Source organism: Diaphorina citri, unplaced genomic scaffold (genome assembly GCF_000475195.1).
Source record: "Diaphorina citri unplaced genomic scaffold, Diaci psyllid genome assembly version 1.1 scaffold1134, whole genome shotgun sequence".
In the NCBI taxonomy this organism is placed as follows: domain Eukaryota; kingdom Metazoa; phylum Arthropoda; class Insecta; order Hemiptera; family Psyllidae; genus Diaphorina; species Diaphorina citri.
This window is the reverse complement of record NW_007378563.1, coordinates 52,713-74,590: the sequence shown is the minus strand read 5'-3', so window position 1 is coordinate 74,590 and position 21,878 is coordinate 52,713. Positions and strand designations below refer to the sequence as shown.

General features: G+C 38.3%; 4 protein-coding genes across 4 annotated transcripts in view; 1 reads left to right on the top strand and 3 right to left on the bottom strand.

The window, feature by feature from the left end:
• The window catches only part of LOC103514404, an 11,546-nt gene extending 2,710 nt beyond the window's left edge, over positions 1-8,836 (bottom strand). The window contains exons 1-10 of the mRNA XM_017446213.2: positions 8,192-8,836; positions 6,458-6,633; positions 6,048-6,162; positions 4,502-4,713; positions 3,491-3,696; positions 2,623-3,109; positions 2,008-2,152; positions 1,091-1,285; positions 518-707; positions 57-203 (exon numbers count right to left, since the gene is read on the bottom strand). Of these exons, the coding sequence (XP_017301702.2) occupies positions 57-203; positions 518-707; positions 1,091-1,285; positions 2,008-2,152; positions 2,623-3,109; positions 3,491-3,696; positions 4,502-4,713; positions 6,048-6,162; positions 6,458-6,633; positions 8,192-8,836 (2,518 nt within the window). The remainder of the gene's footprint in view (positions 1-56; positions 204-517; positions 708-1,090; positions 1,286-2,007; positions 2,153-2,622; positions 3,110-3,490; positions 3,697-4,501; positions 4,714-6,047; positions 6,163-6,457; positions 6,634-8,191) is intronic.
• On the top strand, positions 6,667-21,522 carry LOC103514402 (probable cyclin-dependent serine/threonine-protein kinase DDB_G0292550). Its single transcript, XM_026827381.1, is given in 3 exon segments — positions 6,667-6,791; positions 17,890-19,770; positions 19,773-21,522. Coding segments are annotated over 2 exon segments (2,553 nt in total). The 5' UTR covers positions 6,667-6,791; positions 17,890-18,137; the 3' UTR covers positions 20,693-21,522.
• On the bottom strand, positions 11,114-13,021 carry LOC108253023 (spindle assembly abnormal protein 6 homolog). The gene is made up of 2 exons (XM_017446210.2): positions 11,821-13,021; positions 11,114-11,647 (listed from the first exon to the last, which is right to left on the bottom strand). The coding sequence occupies exons 1-2, from the start codon at positions 12,775-12,777 to the stop codon at positions 11,114-11,116; spliced, it is 1,491 nt and encodes a 496-aa protein (XP_017301699.1). The 5' UTR covers positions 12,778-13,021.
• On the bottom strand, positions 13,570-16,214 carry LOC113469556 (probable serine/threonine-protein kinase DDB_G0282963). Its single transcript, XM_026827380.1, has 4 exons — positions 16,204-16,214; positions 15,106-15,704; positions 14,146-14,716; positions 13,570-13,681 (listed from the first exon to the last, which is right to left on the bottom strand). Exons 1-4 carry the CDS (start codon positions 16,212-16,214, stop codon positions 13,570-13,572), a joined length of 1,293 nt encoding a protein of 430 aa, XP_026683181.1.
• Positions 21,523-21,878: the final 356 nt, after the last annotated feature.

Sequence of the window (21,878 nt, the reverse complement as noted above, 5' to 3'; positions counted from 1 at the left end):
TTCTATTACTTTTTTTATTTTAATTTAATTTAAATAATAATCTCAGTTTATTGTACCTGTCTTTTCTATCCGCACTTCTTTCTTCTTGGTCACAATCTTATCAAAGTAGGCAAACAGGTTCTGCACTTCGCTCGCTGAAGAAAGCTTCGAATTGATGTTCCGTATGCATTTCTGCAGTGCTACCGTGTCTCCGAATTGAGGATCTGGGGGGAAAGCAAAAAAATGAATGGTCAAATTCCATTTGTTAACGGAAAGCCTAGTTAGCTTGGTTGGTAGCGCGTCTGCGTTGTAAGCGCTAGGTTGCGGGTTCGATTCTCGCCTGGGGCGGATTTTATCCTGGACGAATAATGTTCGTTCTCGGAACGGCTGGCTTTCTTCTATCCTGTCTTGCTTCACTATTCGATTTCGGTACGATAAGACCTTAGCAGTCTAATCCCTCTATCAAACCTCTTGAAAAAGAAGAAGAAAACAAATCACCCCCACCTCTAATCTTATAGTTTTAAGCCAATCAAATCACCTTTGCTCAGTTTCAGCTTGACCAATCGCAGCGCAGCAATGGCGTCCTCCTTGGAACAATGGCCGCCATCTTGGTTCTGAATGTCCAGACCGAGGAAGTGACTGGTGAGCATTTTGAGCTTGGGTTTGTGGGTTCGAATCCCGGTCGTGTTGAAAATCACGCTCGTGTCGATCACGTACGGGTGCATCATCTGAAAAAGACACATATTACAATACATATTATGATATGAAGAACATACCCTGTGTTCATAAAGTCCCAGGCCACCCTTGTAACTTTTTTACTGTTCAACCTAGGAAGTCGAAATTTTGCATGTAGACCTTGATTGTGGTAAGGAATCTTCTTTCTTCGCCTTTTCCCGTGTACAGACGGGGTCGGCGTTTTTCGTCAGCCTCTCAATCGGCCCTAAACTAGGGTGATTGCTTTGGGCTGACATTTGGTTTTGGCTACAAATTTTACTTCGCACTCAACCTTTGCTATCCCTTTAGCAAGGGAAAATTTAGGCTAGTATACTCCCTGTTTAAAGTCCCACAGCCACACTAATAAAAGAAAAAGGTCAATCAATCAAGCTTTTACCTTGAGAGCATGTAGATCACAGTTGAGGGACTGGCCCACCAGTATCGCATCCGGGGGGAGTAACTCGCTCAGTATTTTCTGTACATGTTCCAGTCGCGTGGCTACGGGCGCGAGGAGGGCGCGGGTTATGCCAGAGTAGGCGGTGAGGTAGTTGGTGATCGGGTTGTACGGCTTCACCAGACTCTCGTAGACAACCTAGAAAAATTAAAATTAAAGTAATATTTATTATTAATAAATTTATTTATTTATTATTAATAATTTATTATTAATAGTAATAAATTAATATTTATTATTACTTTTAAATGTTTTTATTATTACTTTTAAAATTAAAAGCAATAATAAAAAATAAAAAATCAGTAAACTTCTTAAATAAAGTAGAAAAAAAATTAATAGACGGAACTGTAACTTGTAAGTACTGAGTCTTATCGTCTCCAAATCAAAGCAAGAAGGAGGATAGATTGGGAGAAAGCCAGCTGTTCCGAGGACGAACCTTATCTGTTTAGGATGAAGTGCACCATGGCCGGGAATTAAACCCGACAGGTGCGCTACCATCCACGCTTAAAAGTTTCGACACCCCCCACTACCAGTTAGTTTCTGAACTTCTAAAGGCAATTAAAACATAGCAAAAAAAACACAATTTTGTAATAAAAACGCAAGAAGGAGGATAGATTGGGAGAAAGCCAGCTGTTCCGAGGACGAACCTTATCTGTTTAGGATGAAGTGCACCATGGCCGGGAATTGAACCCGAGACCCAACACTTACAAGACAGGCGCGCTACCATCCATGCTTAAAAGTTTCGACACCCTCCACTAGCAGTTATTTTCTGAACTTCTAAAGGCAATTAAAACATAGCAAAAAAAAAAAAAAACAAAACAAAAAAAATTATTTTGTAATTATAACAAACTAAAAGCTCTTACATTTTCTTGTTCATCCACCAATGTAACTCGGGTCAGTTCGTTCTGGTCATTGGAAGTCTTGCACATTTCACAGTCCAAACCATACAGGGGAGATGTAGGGGTCACTTCTGCATACACTTCCTTTGTGTTGATATATTTGCTGAATCTGGAATAAATAAATAAATAAATGCCGTTTCTCTGTGTTATTATATCATAACTTTGGTGCTCACTGCAGCGTTGTAGGATTTTCCAAATATCTCAATAATTCAGTGCCAAATGTTTACACGTACCTATCATGCTGGCACTGGTAGCTATGCACATTTACCTATACTATTACATAGCTACTCATTTTCCCCACGAGGCTGAGTGGGCCCTGCAACAGCCAGTCACGGAATCGATCATTTGCATGATACATTTTTTTTTTTTTATCCCGCCAGGAATCGAACCCGGGTCTCCCGCCTGCAAGGCGAGCGCAGTGACCACTACACCATGGGAGCTGACAATGAGATTAAGTTTGAACAATATTATTAATAATAAAAAATAAAAAAAATCGGGTCTAACCACTCTAACCTAACATGGTTTGCAAAAGTCTTTGGAGACTTCCTTTTTAAGAAAATCACCTACAAAAAGTCTTACTTGGCACTCAATTCCCCACGCAACGGGATAGGATAATCTTCTTCAATCATTTGCAGTGCTGATAGCAACAGCATAGTACGGGGGAATTTATCTTCAACTGATTTGGATTCAGAAGACTTTCTCTTGGCAGAAGCTACCGATTGGGATTCTGTATTTTGGGGTGTTGCCGATTTTGACTCGTCATTTAGAGGTATTTCTGATTTGGACTTGGTACTTTGAGACGCTAACTGAATATTTTGAGGCTGAGACTTGGTGTTTTGAAATGCTGACTCAATATATTGAGACTGTGACTTGGTGTTTTGAAATGCTGATTCAATATTTTGAGACTGTGACTTGGTATTTTGAGATGTAGCTGACAGGGACTCAGTATTAGCTGATCTTACTGGTTGTGTACCAATGGGGAATGCGCTTTTGATTGTTTGAGATGGTGAGTGTGTAGAATTGGTAACATTAGAAGGCAGTGATGTCTCTTTGCTTGGTGTCATGTCTGAAAAGAAAAGAAATGGAGATCATACGAGCCAGTCATTACCTCATCTGTTTAGGATAGTCTGCCCTTAGGCAGGAATTGAACCTGCAACCTAGCACTTACAAGGTAGCTGCATTCCCCTCCATGCTAACTAGGCTGGCTAATAATAATAGTGCTTATTTATACTGTTCACATAGGCCTGAAAAGCCATTTTACTCCAGTAGAAGGCTACTAATATTACTGTGGTCAAAATTCTCAAATTATTTTAAGGATAAAATTCCATACCTCGGCTGGGATTGAACCCATGCCCTCCTGTTTACTAGGCGAGTGTCTTGACCACTACACAACCAAAACAAGTAAGTAATAGGACGTAAAATCGGTGATAGGATGTGGATATCTTACCTTGTGCTTCCATATGTCTTGACGACATGACTAGCTCATGCACCAAACTCGTCGTGTAGCTACTCGGGGGTATGACTTCCATTTTGACAAACCTGTCCCGCAGTCCTGGTAGCTCGTGGGCAAACATGAGGTAGTCGTTCAGGCTAAAGCCTTCATTCACCAGGAGTATGACTTGGTCTATTTTCTTTTTGGATATGTTACACCATCTGAGACGTGGAAAAAGAGAGAGATCATTAAGATAAAGACTTGGAAAAAAAAAGATATACTTAGGGAATGGTAATAAAAAAGGTCTTATCATCCCAAAATCAAATAGAGAGGGAAGACAGAATAGCAGAGAGTCAGCTGTTTCGAGAATGTACCTTATCAGTTTGGGATAAACTTCCCCCTTGGTGGGAATCAAACCTTAGCACTCACAAGGCAGGTGCACTACCTTCAAAGAAAAATAGGCTCTTAATAATATTATTATGATTTGTAGGGTTTCAACAACACAATCATATTGTCCCTTTATTTTGAGCTTAAAATCAAGTAATTAAATAGCTTGTTAAACGTAACAAACAAACAAACAATAATCATATTGTCCCTCACAGTACAAAGGGACATAAGCCACGTTTTTGAAATTCTGTAAAAGAGTGAAAACAAACTTTTTATGTGATATAATTTTCCTTGATAAAAGAATACCTACCAGCAATTTCTTCAAATATCTCTTATGGTCACCTGTAAAAGATCAGGTTCGGAGATTTGAACCAGTTGTGGTAACCAGTTCAGGCCTCTTAGTATTGAAGAACTAAATAAGGCTGTGACTAATGCTTTTTGTGTTCTAAGGGACAATATCTTTCATACCTAGGTTCACAGTATGGTGGGCAGGTTTTGTTGAACACAGGTCACCTGTAAAAGATCAGGTTCGGAGATTTGAACCAGTTGTGGTAACCAGTTCAGGCCTCTTAGTATTGAAGAACTAAATAAGGCTATGACTAATGCTTTTTGTGTTCTGAGGGACAATATCTTTCATACCTAGGTTCACAGTATGGCGGGCAGGTTTTGTTGAACACGATATACACAAGGAAGTCTCGTATATCACTCATGAACAGGGGTATTCGGCTCTGTGGAAGTCCTGTGTCATACACCCGAGCATTCTCTCCCTGGTGTTTTAAATACAACATGAGCTTTGACTTTTTCTTTGCTACTTTCTCATCTGTTACCGACAAGGAGAGTGGCCTTTTCAACTGAAATATGGAAAGGAAATTTAGGTAGTTATTATTTATTATTTTTTTACTACAAATTCTGGATCACAATTTCAAAAAAAAAAGAAAAAAAAATAGTTTTTAATCAATCCTGGTACAGTACAACCCCAATTTTATAAACTAATTGGGACCAAGGGTAGTTCATAATATCGGGGTTCCATATAAAAGTTCATAAAATCAAGGTTACATTAGAAAGAGAAAACTTGGCAAAATTTTGACAGTACATGCTTATTTATTGATTTTTTTGTCCTTTTGGTGACATATTATGTAACTAAAAGCACAAAATATGTTCATATTAGCAAGTTCATAATCGGGGTTCTACTGTACATAATTTCAATTTTCAATCTTCTTATTACCTAGGTAATCAATGGGATTCATACTTCTCCAAGTTATGAATTTAATACCTACCTAGCCACCTGCTCTTTTGGGAGAGTATGGCTTGTAAATCTCAAGTAATCCTTTTTATTCACATTTGTGTTTAGTGTTTCTAGCAACCCTATTTTTGTCATTTTTCTCTGTTCAAAAGATTCAAATTTAATTACAAAAAAAAAAAAAAAAAAAAAAAAAAAAAAAAAAACATTAGAAATTACTTGGGGATCAAATTGATAGACAATAATAACTGGTTTATATGACTTGAAACTTGACATTCTTCGAAACGAGCTTTTTGAGTCAGCTCCCATAATATATAGTGGTTACTGCACTCGCCTTGCACGCGGAACACCCGGGTTCGATTCCCACCGGGGTCAAAAAATTTGTATAATGCAAATTGCAAATGATTGATTCCGTGACTGGTTGTTGTGTCTCTGGCACTCAGCCTCGTGAGGAAAATGAGTATAATATAAATGCGAATACCAATCGGTGCCAGCAGGATAAGTAAAACATTGGGAGCAGGGGAGTTGTGATATGATAACACAAAGAAACGGCAATTATTTATTTTAAATGATCTTTTTGTGCTTGATTTCCTCACCCACCTCCACCTCTAATCTTATAATTTTAAGCCAATCAAATTACCTTTGCTCAGTTTCAGCTTGACCAATCGCAACGCAGCAATGGCGTCCTCCTTGGAACAATGGCCGCCATCTTGATTTTGAATGTCCAGACCAAGGAAGTGACTGGTGAGCATTTTGAGCTTGGGTTTGTGGGTTCGAATGCCGGTCGTGTTGAAAATCACGCTCGTGTCGATCACGTACGGGTGCATCATCTGAAAAAGACACATACCTATTACAATACAATACATATTATGATATGAAGAACATACCCTGTGTTCATAAAGTCCCAGGCCACCCTTGTAACTTTTTTACTGTTCATTTAATTACCTGTTTATCAGCTTCATTAAGTGTCTTAATTTCCACCAGTGCATCCATTTTCCGTTTCTTGTTTTCCAGCCTCTTTATTTGTCGAGCATTCATTTTGAAATATGCATTGAGCAATCTGAAAAATAATTAAAAAATCAATAAAATATTTTTGCTTTGCACCTATTCCTGTAAGGTCACTGAACCTGGCCAATACTGCAAGTGGTTAATATTTTGACAAGTGAACAGTATGAGATTTTACCTAAGAATCACTTTTGCAGTTTACTACAAGGGCCTTGAGTTCAGGGCACATTGATGCCTATCCAGCAATGGGAAAACTTGATTTGAAATTTTACACACCACCAGGGTTCAAACCAAGGACCTCCAGGCTAAGAGTCATTCCTCTAACCACTCAGCTATAGAATATGAATAACTTTTGACATGCAATGTGGATATTGGTGATAGCGTTGTGGCAGCCCTCCGCCAGGTACCCACCGTGCGAGAGCACCCTCTTGTACGGCTCTATCACCTTCATGTCTATCCGCTTCTCGACGCCACTCACCACACAGATCACGGCTTTCCTAAAAAGTTCGAACACAGCCACTCCAGTCTCGCATTGTTTACATTTTTCGATTTTGTGTTTTCTGAATTTTTTGTCGTTTGATAAGTGGCATTTATTAATTTTTTATCAGGTTATTTGAAATTAATTAATTAAATTGCTCATTAATTTCATGGAATTTACGTTCATTCATTGTAAAAAACATTAAGGTACGTATTGATTCTCAGCGAGGTCATTCACACCACTGTGTTCACATTTTGTCAAGAAAGAAAAAACTAGGCTTGCCTATCCCATTCAAGGGCTTAAATCCTATCTTATTGATTAGATTGTGATAAGAGGCTCAACTTTCTTCATGAGATTACAAAAAAGCCTTTGAATTCAAGCTCGGCCATACAGAGTCCGGTTAGGGCCTAGCTTTCTGGATAAGTACCCCAAAGTTATTGGGGATTATAGGTACCTATACTAGCCCATGTAAGTATGACAAAAAATTTAGCTGCAAACATTGGCTTGATAGCCAATAATATTGGAGTTTTTTTATGAAAAGGGTTCATAAACTTTTAAATCATTAGCCAATGATGTGATATCTGTGTCCAGTTTTAATCCATCATCACACAGTCCCCAATCCAATTAGGGAATCAGTATTGTAAAGAGAACCTTTTGAAAGGTAGTCTAGGACAAACATGAATGTTAGGTGAAGAACACGGTTATTTTGTCTGGGTCCACACAAGTTAATCTTAGGACCATATTTATGAACAGTTACCCTGACTTTTAAGCTGCACTGAAGCATCAATTTCAAACATCTGATAGGTCAAAATTTCAGTCCAATTTGAGGGCAAGGATTTTTGTCCATTAAATCTTAGGTTATCTTCAAGTTTACCTAACTTTAAGTGTGGTCTTAGCATGGAAGATAATAACTACCTCAGTTATCAAACTCTTCCTTTTGTTGTGAAGGGTTTCTTATAAACCAGCTTATTCTATTCAAGAATCCCCAAGTGTTACTAATCCTTCCAAGTACCTACCTAATGAATTTATTAACTACCTCAGTTATCAAACTCTTCCTTTTGTTGTGAAGGGTTTCTTATAAACCAGCTTATTCTATTCAAGAATCCCCAAGTGTTACCAATCCTTCCAAGTACCTACCTAATTAATTTAATTCAATCCAGTCATGGTCTTTCTTTATTTTAAATCATTTGCTTTTCTTTTTTATTTATTTATTTCTTATTTAATTTTATTTATTCCTTTTCTTATTTGCATTTCATTTGATTCAACAGTAGCATGCATGTCAGAATGTCTTTTATTTCTCTGTGTTTAGAGTGCTTAGTCCTTTTATTTTGATTAATTTAAAATTTGTCATCCTTGTATTAATGTTCTCTTCCTTCTCATATTTCTTTCCTGTTTGATTAACAGTTTGTAGGGTGAATGGTGAAAAAGAACCAGCTTAAAAAGAAATTGAGCAAGAGATTGAAAATATCATTGATAATCAAGGTATCTTTGAAGGGGAAAAAATGTTGGACAAAATGACTTGTTGTAGAAGGAAGAAAGAAACATCGGACTCTTGTGAATTTCCTCGCCTATCTTTCTTTTCCCTATTGAGATCATTTTGAGTTACGGAATGATTAGTAGGATTATTATTGAGATTGAGTTCACTAGGTTCCGTCGTATGAACGGGCGTATTGGTTTCTATCACATTCGCAGATATGTTTGTGCTATCACTATTGTTATTGGACAGTTCGGTAACGGTTTCCACATCGTTTCCAGGAGTGTTGCTATTGGCGTTGTTGTTTTCAATACTTCTAGCATGACTATTAAATCTACGGGAGGGAACTTTGTGACTATCAAACAGATCGTCGCTGTCAGGGCTGTCTAGCTCTGGCGTAAGATTGTGATAGTTGTTGACTAGACCTATGTTGTTTTGGGTATCTCTGTTCAGTGCGGTGGAGTTCTTTTCAATGATTTGCTCGAAACTGCTGTTCATGAGTTTCTCTTTGGTAGCTTTTCTTTCTTGACTACCCTCAATGATTGGTTCAAAACTGTTGGTCAGCGACTTGTCACCACCAACGTATTGGTCTGTTTTGCTTGCCAAATCATTATCCAGCACTTCCCCGTGTTCACGAGGTCTACTGTTATCTCTACTTCTTTTCAGATTGTCCTCACCGTTTGTCTCCCGGCGATAGCTATTGACATGGTTTTTGATCATCTGTTGATCCGATCTGTGGTTAGCACCGCTTTCCAGATTTTCTTTATGGTTCTCCATTGTGACAACGTATCAACGTCTCTTCTCACTTGTTCTCTTCTAATATCGAACTTGATCGCTGTATGAATGTTTCTCATGAATTCTTGTTCCTTCACGCAGTTTCCTTTAACTTTTTTCTTTCACTGACCCAGTTTTCTAGTTTATACCGTCTTCAAAATCTAGTTTGATGTTTTGACCTATTTCTTTTTTATGTTAATGATTATTTTGGGGATCTTTTCTTCTTTGAAACGTTTTGACTTGGCTCTTCATCAGACACCTTGAACAAACAAACCACAGTGCACAATATTTGAGTCTATGGTTGTATCGGAAACAAACAATGGAAAAATCTGGAAAAGGGGTTTAGGGCGAATCTTGCAAAATTTGGAATGTTTGATGGACTACAGCAAACAGAAACACACACATGCTGCCAAAATAATGTAAAAAATAAGGGAATAAATCTACAAAATAATAAAAATGAAAAACGAGCAAAAATAGCGTTCTAAAAACAATCAACTCATATAATGATATGTAATAGGCAGGTAATCAAGTAGATTATTAAGTAAGAAATTCCTAGGTTGATTAATAAAGTACAATAAGTACATAGTACCTAATTAGTTTCATTTCATTTCATTACCTATAGCTCAGTAGTTCTATGGCATCGGATATGTACTTACATCGAAGTACAATTTTGGAAAACCCTACAATATATACCTACATAAAAATTGAAAGTACCTACCTACTTACAAATGTATCATTAAAATCATATGTATGGGTAGGTAAAAAACTTGAAAACTAAAAAGTAGTAATTTTTTTCCCAGTTTTTCCTGAAGGATCTTTTCCTTGAGACCTAAGTCAACAAAGTAAGTACACAATCGACATAGTTTTGTAACAGGGCTCCTCTTCTGAGGGTACATCAATTTGGGCCCTGATTATAAGTACATAACTACATAATTATTTACAAACAATAATACTCGTATAATACATGTTTGTTCTTTGTAGGTTCCCTAACAGCACAAGGCTAGCATTTCACTAAGAGATCGTCACTAACAGATCCTTCAAGAACACAATGATTTCATTTTCCACCAGAGAATTCTTACTATTCCTATTGATCTTCTCCAGATACGATTTGATGGCGTTCAAACATTTCTCCTGCTTTTCCAGCTTCTCCATTTTCACTTTCAGCACTTATCAAACGACAAAAAATTCAGAAAACACAAAATCGAAAAATGTAAACAATGCGAGACTGGAGTGGCTGTGTTCGAACTTTTTACGAAGGCCGTTTCACACGACGTCCTGATCTCTGAACTTTAAAATAGAGCTTTTTATTGATTTTCCTATTTTAATTCACATAATTTTCTCCCATTTTAAATAAATAGAACTTTTTTAATTCCCAAATCAACTTCCTCTGTTATTTTTGTATTTTTTCTGGCAATCTTACGTCATATTTTATGATTTTTTTAATTAGCTCGATGCATGTCTTCTGGACGAACCTTTGATTCCAGACCCGTAGCACGGAGCAAGTGCAGGGGGTTCACAGGTGACTGAAATTTTTTTAATTAGCTCGATGCATGTCTTCTGGACGAACCTTTGATTCCAGACCCGTAGCACGGAGCAAGTGCAGGGGGTTCACAGGTGAGGTGACTGAAATTTTGATATTTCAAAAAATAAAATTTTCAAAGTTTCATTTCTTATCAAATTCATCAAAAATCAATTAATTTTACTTGTATCCCTACCTTTAGACACTTGGAAAGCATTAGGTTTAGGTAAGTCTGTAAGGCCCTAAATCTAACTTTGATTCATTTCTTATCAAATTCATCAAAAATCAATTAATTTTACTTGTATCCCTACCTTTAGACACTTGGAAAGCATTAGGTAAGTCTGTAAGGCCCTACATGTACAGATAACTTTGAAATAGTTCCAAGATTCTTCCTACTAGGGTAAGTGTGCTTAGCTGTGAAGGAACATGCTGTTAACCAATATCCACATTGCATGTCAAAAGTTATTCATATTCTATAGCTGAGTGGTTAGAGGAATGACTCTTAGCCTGGAGGTCCTTGGTTTGAACCCTGGTGGTGTGTAAAATTTCAAATCAAGTTTTCCCATTGCTGGATAGGCATTGATGTGCTCTGAACTCAAGGCCCTTGTAGTAAACTGCAAAAGTGATTCTTAGGTAAAATCTCATACTGTTCACTTGTCAAAATATTGACCACTTGCAGTATTGGCCAGGTTCAGTGACCTTACAGGAATAGGTGCAAAGCAAAAATATTTTATTGATTTTTTCATTATTTTTCAGATTGCTCAATGCACATTTCGAAATGAATGCTCGACAGCGTTCTCCTTCAAATCCAAGTTGGTTTTGTATTCTTTAATATCCTCGAGTTGTTGGTTGTACAAGTGTTTGATGTTTTTGTAACTCGCCATCATGTCTGTGAGTTTCTTGTTCAGTTCTGTGTTCTCGCGCGTCATTTTGCTAATAATCTCATTGGCTTTGAGGAGTTCTTTCTTGAGGACGTTAATGGACTCGTATTTCTTCGTGTTGATTTCTTCGCGATTCTTCAGGTTGTTCTCGAGTTGGTTCTTGTTCTCGTTGCTCAGTTTGATCATGTCTTGTAGTTTCTCAATGAGGACTTGCTTGTCACTACTCTCCTGTTCCAGCACAGCCAGTCGCATTCGGATACTTGCTATGAATTTCTCCTTCTCGTGTAGCTCTTCCAGACACTTTTTGTTTTTGTTCTGATACACCTTCAAGTCCGTTTCGTAGGATTCGATCCTCTTGTTTTTATTTTTAATTTTATCGTTCAGTTCGGGAATGGCTTTATTTTTCTCTTTCAGATCCGATATGATAGCATTGAGACGTTTGTTTTCTTCAACAATTCTATTCTTATCGGTTTGCAACTCACTGATTTTTTCGTTTTTCTTCTGAATGGTATCGCTTTTCTCTCTGATCAAATGTTCGTACTTCGCCTCCACACTTCTTTTCATTTCTCCTTTCTTTTCTCTTTCAGATCCGATATGATAGCATTGAGACGTTTGTTTTCTTCAACAATTCTATTCTTATCGGTTTGCAACTCACTGATTTTCTCATTTTTCTTCTGAATGGTATCGCTTTTCTCTCTGATCAGATGTTCGTATTTCGCCTCCACACTTCTTTTCATTTCTCCTTTGTCTTCTTTACTTTGACAGTTGAGTCGATCGATTTCTCTCTCCATGTCTTCAATTTTGCTCTCCAAATTTCTCATTTTCTCCGCGCTCGTCGCTTCGTTTCTATTTTTGAGCTCAATGTGTGAGATCAACTTGTTGATTCTATTGTTGAAGAAGTGCTTCATATCATTGCTGGTGGCTTTTTTGATTTTCAATTTCAACAGTGTGAGTGCTCGGAAGTTGTTTTTCTCGATGATTTTGAAATACAAGAGTTCCTCTTTTGGTGTCGGTGATTCCCTGGGGTACTCAATAATATATCTATTTGGTGTTGATTCATTTACATTTGGAGATCTAGAGTGGGCATGGGATTTTGTATAATCGAGAGGTATTGAATTGTCCAAGATATTTTCCTTATTTCGCACTTGGGGGGATTCTTTGTTGACAAAATCTCCACTTATTCTTTTCTTAAAATCTTCAACAATAACCAACTCAATACTGTTCACAGTATTGTCATTAGTAGCATTGTTATTTTCATTTAGGAACTTGATCATCTGTTTGGGGAACTGATCAAATGGAATGTTGATATTATAGTTTTCTTTATACAGGGTGTAAGCTTCCTGATCCAACTCACACAGGAACAGGTAGTAAGGGTCATTATCATCTGTGACGTAAAGCGAGAACTGCATCAACTTCTCATGAACATTTCTCAAATCTATGCTTACTCTCTTGAAACATTTTGTGTTGTTCACACTAATCTTGTGTGTGTTCGAGTAGTAGAAGTTGATGAAATTGTTGCTTGTCTCTTGTCGATTTGTGTCCATTTTTCAACAAGCTTGGTTAGTGTTCTCAGGAAACTTTTGTTTTCAACTTATGCATAATTTCATTTTTGAGGAAATTCACAAGAGTCCGATGTTTCTTTCTTCCTTCTATAACAAGTCATTTTGTCCAACATTTTTTCCCCTTCAAAGATACCTTGATCATCAATGATATTTTCAATCTCTTGCTCAATTTGTTTGTAAGCTGGTTCTTTTTCACCATTCACCCTACAAACTGTTAATCAAACAGGAAAGAAGTATGAGAAAGAAGAGAACATTAATACAAGGATGACAAATTTTAAATTAATCAAAATAAAAGGACTAAGCACTCTAAATCAAGTATCCGAATGAGACTGGCTGTGCTGGAACAGGAGAGTAGTGACAAGCAAGTCCTCATTGAGAAACTACAAGACATGATCAAACTCAGCAACGAGAACAAACAAGTATCCGAATGCGACTGGCTGTGCTGGAACAGGAGAGTAGTGACAAGCAAGTCCTCATTGAGAAACTACAAGACATGATCAAACTGAGCAACGAGAACAAGCACACAAGATTAGTGTGAACAACACAAAATGTTTCAAGAGAGTAAGCATAGATTTGAGAAATGTTCATGAGAAGTTGATGCAGTTCTCACTTTACGTCACAGATGATAATGACCCTTACTATCCAGAAAAAATACAAAAATAACAGAGGAAGTTGATTTGGGAATTAAAAAAGTTCTATTTATTTAAAATGGGAGAAAATTATGTGAATTTAAATAGGAAAATCACTAAAAAGCTCTATTTTAAAGTTCAGAGATCAGGACGTCGTGTGAAACGGCTTTCCGCACATTTCACAGTCCAAACCATACAGGGGAGATGTAGGGGTCACTTCTGCATACACTTCCTTTGTGTTGATATATTTGCTGAATCTGAAATAAATAAATGCCGTTTCTCTGTGTTATTATATCATAACTTTGGTGCTCACTGCAGCGTTGTAGGATTTTCCAAATATCTCAATAACCCAGTGCCAAATGTTTACACGTACCTATCATGCTGGCACCGGTAGCTATGCACATTTACCTATACTATTACATAGCTACTCATTATCCCCACGAGGCTGAGTGGGCCCTGCAACAGCCAGTCATGGAATCGATCATTTGCATGATACATTTATTTATTTATTTTTATCCCGTCAGGAATCGAACCCGGGTCTCCCGCCTGCAAGGCGAGTGCAGTGACCACTACACCATGGGAGCTGACAATGAGATTAAGTTTGAACAATATTATTAATAATAAAAATAAAAAAATCGGGTCTAACCACTCTAACCTAACATGGTTTGCAAAAGTCTTTGAAGACTTCCTTTTTAAGAAAATCACCTACAAAAAGTCTTACTTGGCACTCAATTCCCCACGCAACGGGATAGGATAATCTTCTTCAATCATTTGCAGTGCTGATAGCAACAGCATGGTACGGGGGAATTTATCTTCAACTGATTTGGATTCACAAGATTTTCTCTTGGCAGGAGCTACCGATTGGGATTCTGCATTTTGAGATGTTGCTGATTTTGACTCGTCATTTAGAGGTATTTCTGATTTGGACTTGGTATTTTGAGACGCTGCCTCAATATTTTGAGACTTTGACTTGATATTCTGAGACGCTAACTGAATATTTTGAGACTGTGATTTGGTATTTTGAGATGCTGATTCAATATTTTGAGACTGTGACTTGGTATTTTGAGATGCTGCATCAATATCTTGAGACTGTGACTTGGTATTTTGAGATGCTGATTCAATATTTTGAGACTGTGACTTCGTATTTTGAGATGTAGCTGACAGGGAATCAGTATTAGCTGATCTTACTGGTTGTGTACCAATGGGGAATGCGCTTTTGATTGTTTGAGATGGTGAATGTGTAGAATTGGTAACATTAGAAGGCAGTGATGTCTCTTTGCTTGGTGTCATGTCTGAAAAGAAATTGAGATCATATGAGCCAGTCATTACCTCATCTGTTTAGGATAAAGTCTGCCCCAGGCAGGAATTGAACCTGCAACCTAGCACTTACAAGGTAGCTGCATTCCCCTCCATGCTAACTACTAACTAGGCTGGCTAATAATACCTAGTGCTTATTTATACTGTTCACATAGGCCTGAAAAGCCATTTTACTCCAGTAGAAGGCTACTAATATTACTGTGGTCAAAATTCTCAAATTATTTTAAGGATAAAATTCCATACCTTGGCTGGGATTGAACCCATGCCCTCCTGTTTACTAAGCGAGTGTCTTGACCACTACACCATCTAACAAATAAGTAATAGGACATAAAATCATTGATAGGATGTGGAATGAATAACTTGCCTTGTGCTTCTGTGTGTCTTGATGACATGACTAGCTCATGCACCAAACTCGTCGTGTAGCTACTTGGAGGTATGACTTCCATTTTGACAAACCTGTCCCGCAGTCCTGGTAGCTCGTGGGCAAACATGATGTAGTCGTTCAGGCTAAGGGCGTGTAAATGGGACCTAACTGTCTGTCTGGTGTGACCTATGACTAGAGAATGGTTGGACGAACCCTGTAACATTTCTTCAATTAATCTCTTATGTGAACTACTCATTTCTGGGGCTTTGTTGGGTTCGTCCAAATTTTTGTGGGCGTTTTCAATAGAATGGTTGCTTATTTTGGAGTTTTTATCGCTAGACTGATTGGTGATAATTTTGTGGTTGTTTTTACTAGATTGGTTGCTTATTTCATTGGATTGTTCATCACTAGATAGATTGGTAATAATTTTGTGGTTGTTTTTACTAAATTGGTTGCTTATTTCATTGGATTTTTCATCACTAAATGGATTGGTAATAATTTTGTGGTTTTCACTACATTGGTTAGTTTCGTTGAGGCTAAAGCCTTCATTCACCAGGAGTATGACTTGGTCTATTTTCTTTTTGGATATGTTACACCATCTGAGACGTGGAAAAAGAGAGAGATCATTAAGATAAAGACTTGGAAAAAAAAAGATATACTTAGGGAATGGTAATAAAAAAGGTCTTATCATCCCAAAATCAAATAGAGAGGGAAGACAGAATAGCAGAGGCTAAGGCCTTCATTCACCAGGAGTATGACTTGGTCTATTTTCTTTTTGGATATGTTACACCATCTGAGACGTGGAAAAAGAGAGACATCATTAAGATAAAGGAAAAAAAAAGATATACTTAGGGAATGGTAATAAAAAAGGTCTTATCATCCCAAAATCAAATAGAGAGGGAAGACAGAATAGCAGAGTCAGCTGTTTCGAGAATGTACCTTATCAGTTTGGGATAAACTTCCCCCTTGGTGGGAATCAAACCTTAGCACTCACAAGGCAGGTGCACTACCTTCAAAGAAAAATAGGCTCTTAATAATATTATTGATTTCTAGGGTTTCAACAACACAATCATATTGTCCCTCACAGTACAAAGGGGCACAAGCCACATTTTTGAAATTCTGTAAAAGAGTGAAAACAAACTTTTTATGTGATATAATAGTGGAAGTCCTGTGTCATACACCCGAGCATTCTCTCCCTGGTGTTTTAAATACAACATGAGCTTTGACTTTTTCTTTGCTACTTTCTCGTCTGTTACCGACAAGGAGAGTGGCCTTTTCAACTGAAATATGGAAAGGAAATTTAGGTAGTTATTATTTATTTTTATTTTTTTACTACAAATTCAATAGTTTTTTTTTATCAATCTTGGTACAGTACAACCCCAATTTTATGAACTAATTGGGACCAAGGGTAGTTCATAATATCAGGGTTCCATATAAAAGATCATAAAATCAAGGTTACATTAGAAAGAGAAAACTTGGCAAATTTTTACAGTACATGCTTATTTATTGATTATTTTGTCCTTTTAATGACATATTATGTAACTAAAAGGACAAAATATGTTCATATTAGCATTATTGTTTTCAATCTTTACAAATTCTGTCAGGGTTCAAATAAAAAATTGGAAATTTTGGTTTGCATTATAAGAAAAAATCTGATTTTCAAGTAAAAAATTAATAAAAGCTTGGATTTTTGAGTTTATAAAACCAAGGGTTCATATAACCGAGGTTCATAAAATTGGGATTCTACTGTACATAATTTCAACTTTCAATCTTCTTATTACCTAGGTAATCAATGGGATTCATACTTCTCCAAGTTATGAATCTAATACCTACTCAACTTGGATTTGAAGGAGAACGACCTAAGCAATCTGATGGAGAGCAAGAAACAAATCTACATGAAGTTTATGAACACGGAACATGAATTGAAAGTGAAAATGGAGAAGCTGGAACAGCAGGAGAAATGTTTGAACGCCATCAAATCGTATCTGGAGAAGATCAATAGGAATAGTAAAAACTCCCTGGTGGAAAATGAAATCATTGTGTTCTTGAAGGATCTGTTAGTGACGATCTCTTAGTGAAATGCTAGCCTTGTGCTGTTAGGGAACCTACAAAGAACAAACATGTATTATACGAGTATTATTGTTTGTAAATAATTATGTGGTTATGTACTTATAATCAGGGCCCAAAATGATGTACCCTCAGAAGAGGAGCCCTGTTACAAAACTATGTCGATTGTGTACTTACTTTGTTGACTTAGGTCTCAAGGAAAAGATCCTTATACCAGGGAAAATTGGGTATAAAATAACTTCTGTTATGTATGTCTTTTCATCTGTACAGACTATAGGTTATTTCAATTTTCATTTAGGTACTTATCTATTGTTTTTTTTTTTATTATTATTTATTTATTGTACTTTGATATATTCCCATAGAAACTTAACTTGAACTACTGAGCTGTAGGTATAGGTAGGTAGGTAGGTGTAGGTACTACTTATGTGTTTCTTGACCGTATGTACTTAGATATTAACCAACCCAGGAATTCTTTACTGCCTATTACACATCATTATATGAGTTTGTTGTTCTTAGAAAGCTATTTTTTCTTGTTTTTCATTTTCATTATTTTGTAGTTTTTTTTCCACATTCTTTTGGTATAGCATGTGTGTTTCTGTTCGCATTAGTCCATCCAAAATTTGGAACATCCGCCCTAAACCCCTTTTCCAGATTTGTCCATTGTTTCCAATACAACCATAGACTCAAATATTGTGCACTGTGGTTTGTTTGTTCAAGGTGTCTGATGAAGATTCCAGTCGAATCGTTTCAAAGAAGAAAAGATCCCCAAGAAAAACTTTAGGTAACTAAAAAAGAAATAGGTCAAAACATCAAACTAGATTTTGAAGACAGTATAAACTGGGTCAGTGAAAGAAAAAAGTTAAAGAAGACTGCGTGAAGGAACAAGAATTCATGAGAAACATCCGCACAGCGAACAAGTTCAATAGAAGAGATCAAGTGAGAAGAGACGTTGATACGTTACCACAATGGAGAACCGTTGTAAAGAAAACCCGGAAACCGGTGCCAACCACAAACCGGATCAACAGATGATCAAAAATCATGTCAATAGCTATCGCCGGGAGACAAACGGTGAGGACAATCTAAAAAGAAGTAGAGATAACAGTAGATCTCGTGACCATGGGGAAGTACTGGATAATGATTTGGCAAAAACGGACCAATACGTTGGTGGTGACAAGTCACTTACCAACAGTTTTGAACCAATCATTGAGGGTAGTCAAGAAAGAAAAGCTACCAAAGAGAAACTCATGAACAGCAGTTTCGAGCAAATCATTGAAAAGAACTCCACCGCACTGAACAGAGATACCCAAAACAACATAGGTCTAGTCAACAACTATCACAATCTTACGCCAGAGCTAGACAGCCCTGACAGCGACGATCTGTTTGATAGTCACAAAGTTCCCTCCCGTAGATTTAATAGTCATGCTAGAAGTATTGAAAACAACAACGCCAATTGCAACACTCCTGAAAACGATGTGGAAACCGTTACCGAATTGTCCAATAACAATAGTGATAGCACAAACATATCTGCGAATGTGATAGAAACCAATACGCCCGTTCATATGACGGAACCTAGTGAACTCAATCTCAATAATAATCCTACTAATCATTCCGTAACTCAAAATGATCTCAATAGGGAAAAGAAAGATAGGCAAGAGAAAGATCTCAGTACCAAAGTGAGCGATCTCCTAGAGAAGGTAAGCAGTTTAAACGCCAACCTCAATCCGAAAGTCGTGTTCCATACCCCTCAGACAACACCGCTACAAACCACTCCCCTCAAGTTGAAACTGAACAGTCTCCCTGTGCAATCTCATCCTCTGGAACAGCACGCCTTGGACAGAACAGACCAGGAGTACTGCAATGAACCTCTCGACTTCCCGAACAGTCCTGTTCTAAACAAAAGTATAGACGATATCTGTTTGAAGCGCTATAAGAGGAGTTGCCAAGGTGCTACTAGCGGTCCGAATCCTCTATGTGTCCAAGGCAGTGAGACACCTAACGGGAGTCAGGAAACTGAAATGAACTGTATACGAAGCAATGCGTCCGCTAGTCCCATCCGGACCTTATCACCCAGCACGACTATCCGAACCAATCCGTCAGCGAGCACCAGCTTTGAAAGCGTCACGCTCGCGCGGAGCAGTCTCAACGCATCCGACTTTACCAACAACATTTCGGCCGAATCCTATCTGAAGAAGTACGATGATATCAACGCCCAAGTGCGGGCGTATCTGAACAAAACGCAATCGCAAGACTTACACAAAACCCTCCAATCCGCGGCAGAAGCTAATGGAGCTACGTCCGTGCGTCAGTCCGAATTAGAAGCTTTGAATGAGCGATCACACCGCTACCTGAGTACAAACGCTGAGGACGATATTTCCTCAGCGCTTGGTGCAAGCAAGGTGATGTATGTTAGTGATGATGAGGATGTGAGTGTCTATGATACCATCGTGTCTCAGGATTGTCACGGGGTGAAACTCGTCAAGAACGCCCGAAAGAGTGTCCCTCCCCCGGGTGATAACCATAGCGGTGCCCAGCGCAACCATCAGAATCGGAAGAAGCTCCTCTTGAGTACAGACCTGTTCAGCGGGAACCTCATGGAAGACGATTGTATGTTAGTGATGATGAGGATGTGAGTGTCTATGATACCATCGTGTCTCAGGATTGTCACGGGGTGAAACTCGTCAAGAACGCCCGCAAGAGTGTCGCTACAAGTGACAGTCATAGCGGTGCTCAAGGCAACCATCAGAGTCGGAAGAAGCTCCTCCTGAGTACAGACCTGTTCAGCGGGAACCTCATGGAAGACGACCTCGCCAGTCTGTCAGACGAAGACCTCGATGAACTCCTTACGCCAAGCAACGCGGACGACGACCTTGAGAACTCGATCCTCGAGCAACTCAATCTCTCCGATGATGACCTGGAAATCCAGGAGTTGAGCGCGAAGGAAGAGCGAGAGGAAGGCAGGCGGTGGAAAATCTGTGTGGTGAGTGGCGTTGAAAAGCGGATAGACATGAAGGTGATAGAGCCGTACAAGAGGGTGCTCTCGCACGGTGGGTACCTGGCGGAGGGCTGCCACAACGCTATCATTGTGTTTAGCGCATGCTTCCTGCCACACCACAGCCGCGCGGACTACCACTACGTCATGGATAACCTCTTCTTCTACGTCCTTCACACGCTGGACCAGCTTATCACAGAAGACTACGTACTCGTGTACCTGCACGGGGCGACGAGTCGTCACAACATGCCAACGTTCTCCTGGTTGAAACGTTGCTACCAGATGATCGATCGGAAGTTGAAAAAGAATCTCAAGCAGCTCTACCTCGTCCACGCCACGTTCTGGCTGAAGACAATCATCGTGATGAGCAAACCGTTCATCAGCAGCAAGTTCAGCAAGAAGATTCAGTTCATCATGAGTTTGAATGAGCTGGCGGAGAGGTTACCGATCGAGGAGGCTAGTATACCGGACAAGGTGAGGCAGTATGATAAGATTAAGCTCAGTATGAACGCGTCCAGTCAGCACCAGTGAGGTGCCTTGGCCCCTGGACTAAAACGGTCAATGTTATTGAAGGCCTGTAGCCCGTTCCACGAATGTATCGAATAATAGAAGTTACAAGTGTAAAGTTACAACAATAATAACTTACATGTGTAAAAGTTGCAATAATGATAAATAAATGACTTATCTAGGTATATAAACTATTATTACTTTGGGTAACTTCTACAAAATTGTCTTCTTCCTAGCCTTTTCCCATTATAGGGTCGGTGTGACTAGCTGCGACTGGCATGGTTTTAGTTTTGGCGGGGTTCTTTACAGCTAGATGCCCCTCCTAACACCAACCCTCCCTATTTACCCGGGATTGGGACCGGCATCACGAATGCACTGGCTTGTGCACCCCTTTGGCTAGGTTAACTTCTACACTTGTAACTACTATTCCATGCTTTCGTGAAATGAGGCCCTGATCATAGGAGAAATATTACATCTTTATTCAATAACATTGACTACAGAAAAGTATTCAATGTTCCTATAACAAAAACTAAACTTCTCTATTCTTTTCGACGGCATCAGAGGGTGAAAGCTCTGCTTCTTGTCTCCACTCTGAATCTCATTCACAAGAGTTTAAGTGATTGTAAGTTTGTACTATGTAGGTGTTATGAGCTTTGCTCTCTGCTGCACTCTGAATCTCATTTCCAAAAGTTCAAGTGATTGTAGGTGTTATTCTGTTAGAGTGTATTCTAGTAACTTAAGCAATATTTCTGAGATTTTATATCCTTCGCACTGGTGCCATTAGTGCACTTCTAGAAGTAGTACAACTCTTTTTTGTGATGTGGTTAGTTAAAATGTGTAAGTAAAATACAAAACAAAAAAAAAAAATGTAAAAATAGAAAGTAAAATATTTAGTACCATTTCACGTCCTTTTTTCGACCGTGATTTCTATGCATTTCTGGGTGTAAAAAGATTTTCTACACTCAAAATACTTACTTCATCTTCGTTTAAGGTGTGTCCAAACATAGTCGACGGTCGCGTCGATCGACGAGATGAAGCTATGTTGTTGAGGCAGTGTGGACGTGTCGGTCGATATCGATCGATGGCCGGTCGACTATGTGTGGACAATTGGACATGGACACACCTTTAAAAACATTCCACGTATTTGTGATTTTTTTTTTTTTTTTCGACCATAATTTTTCTATGCATTTAGATTGGGAGTGAAAGAAAT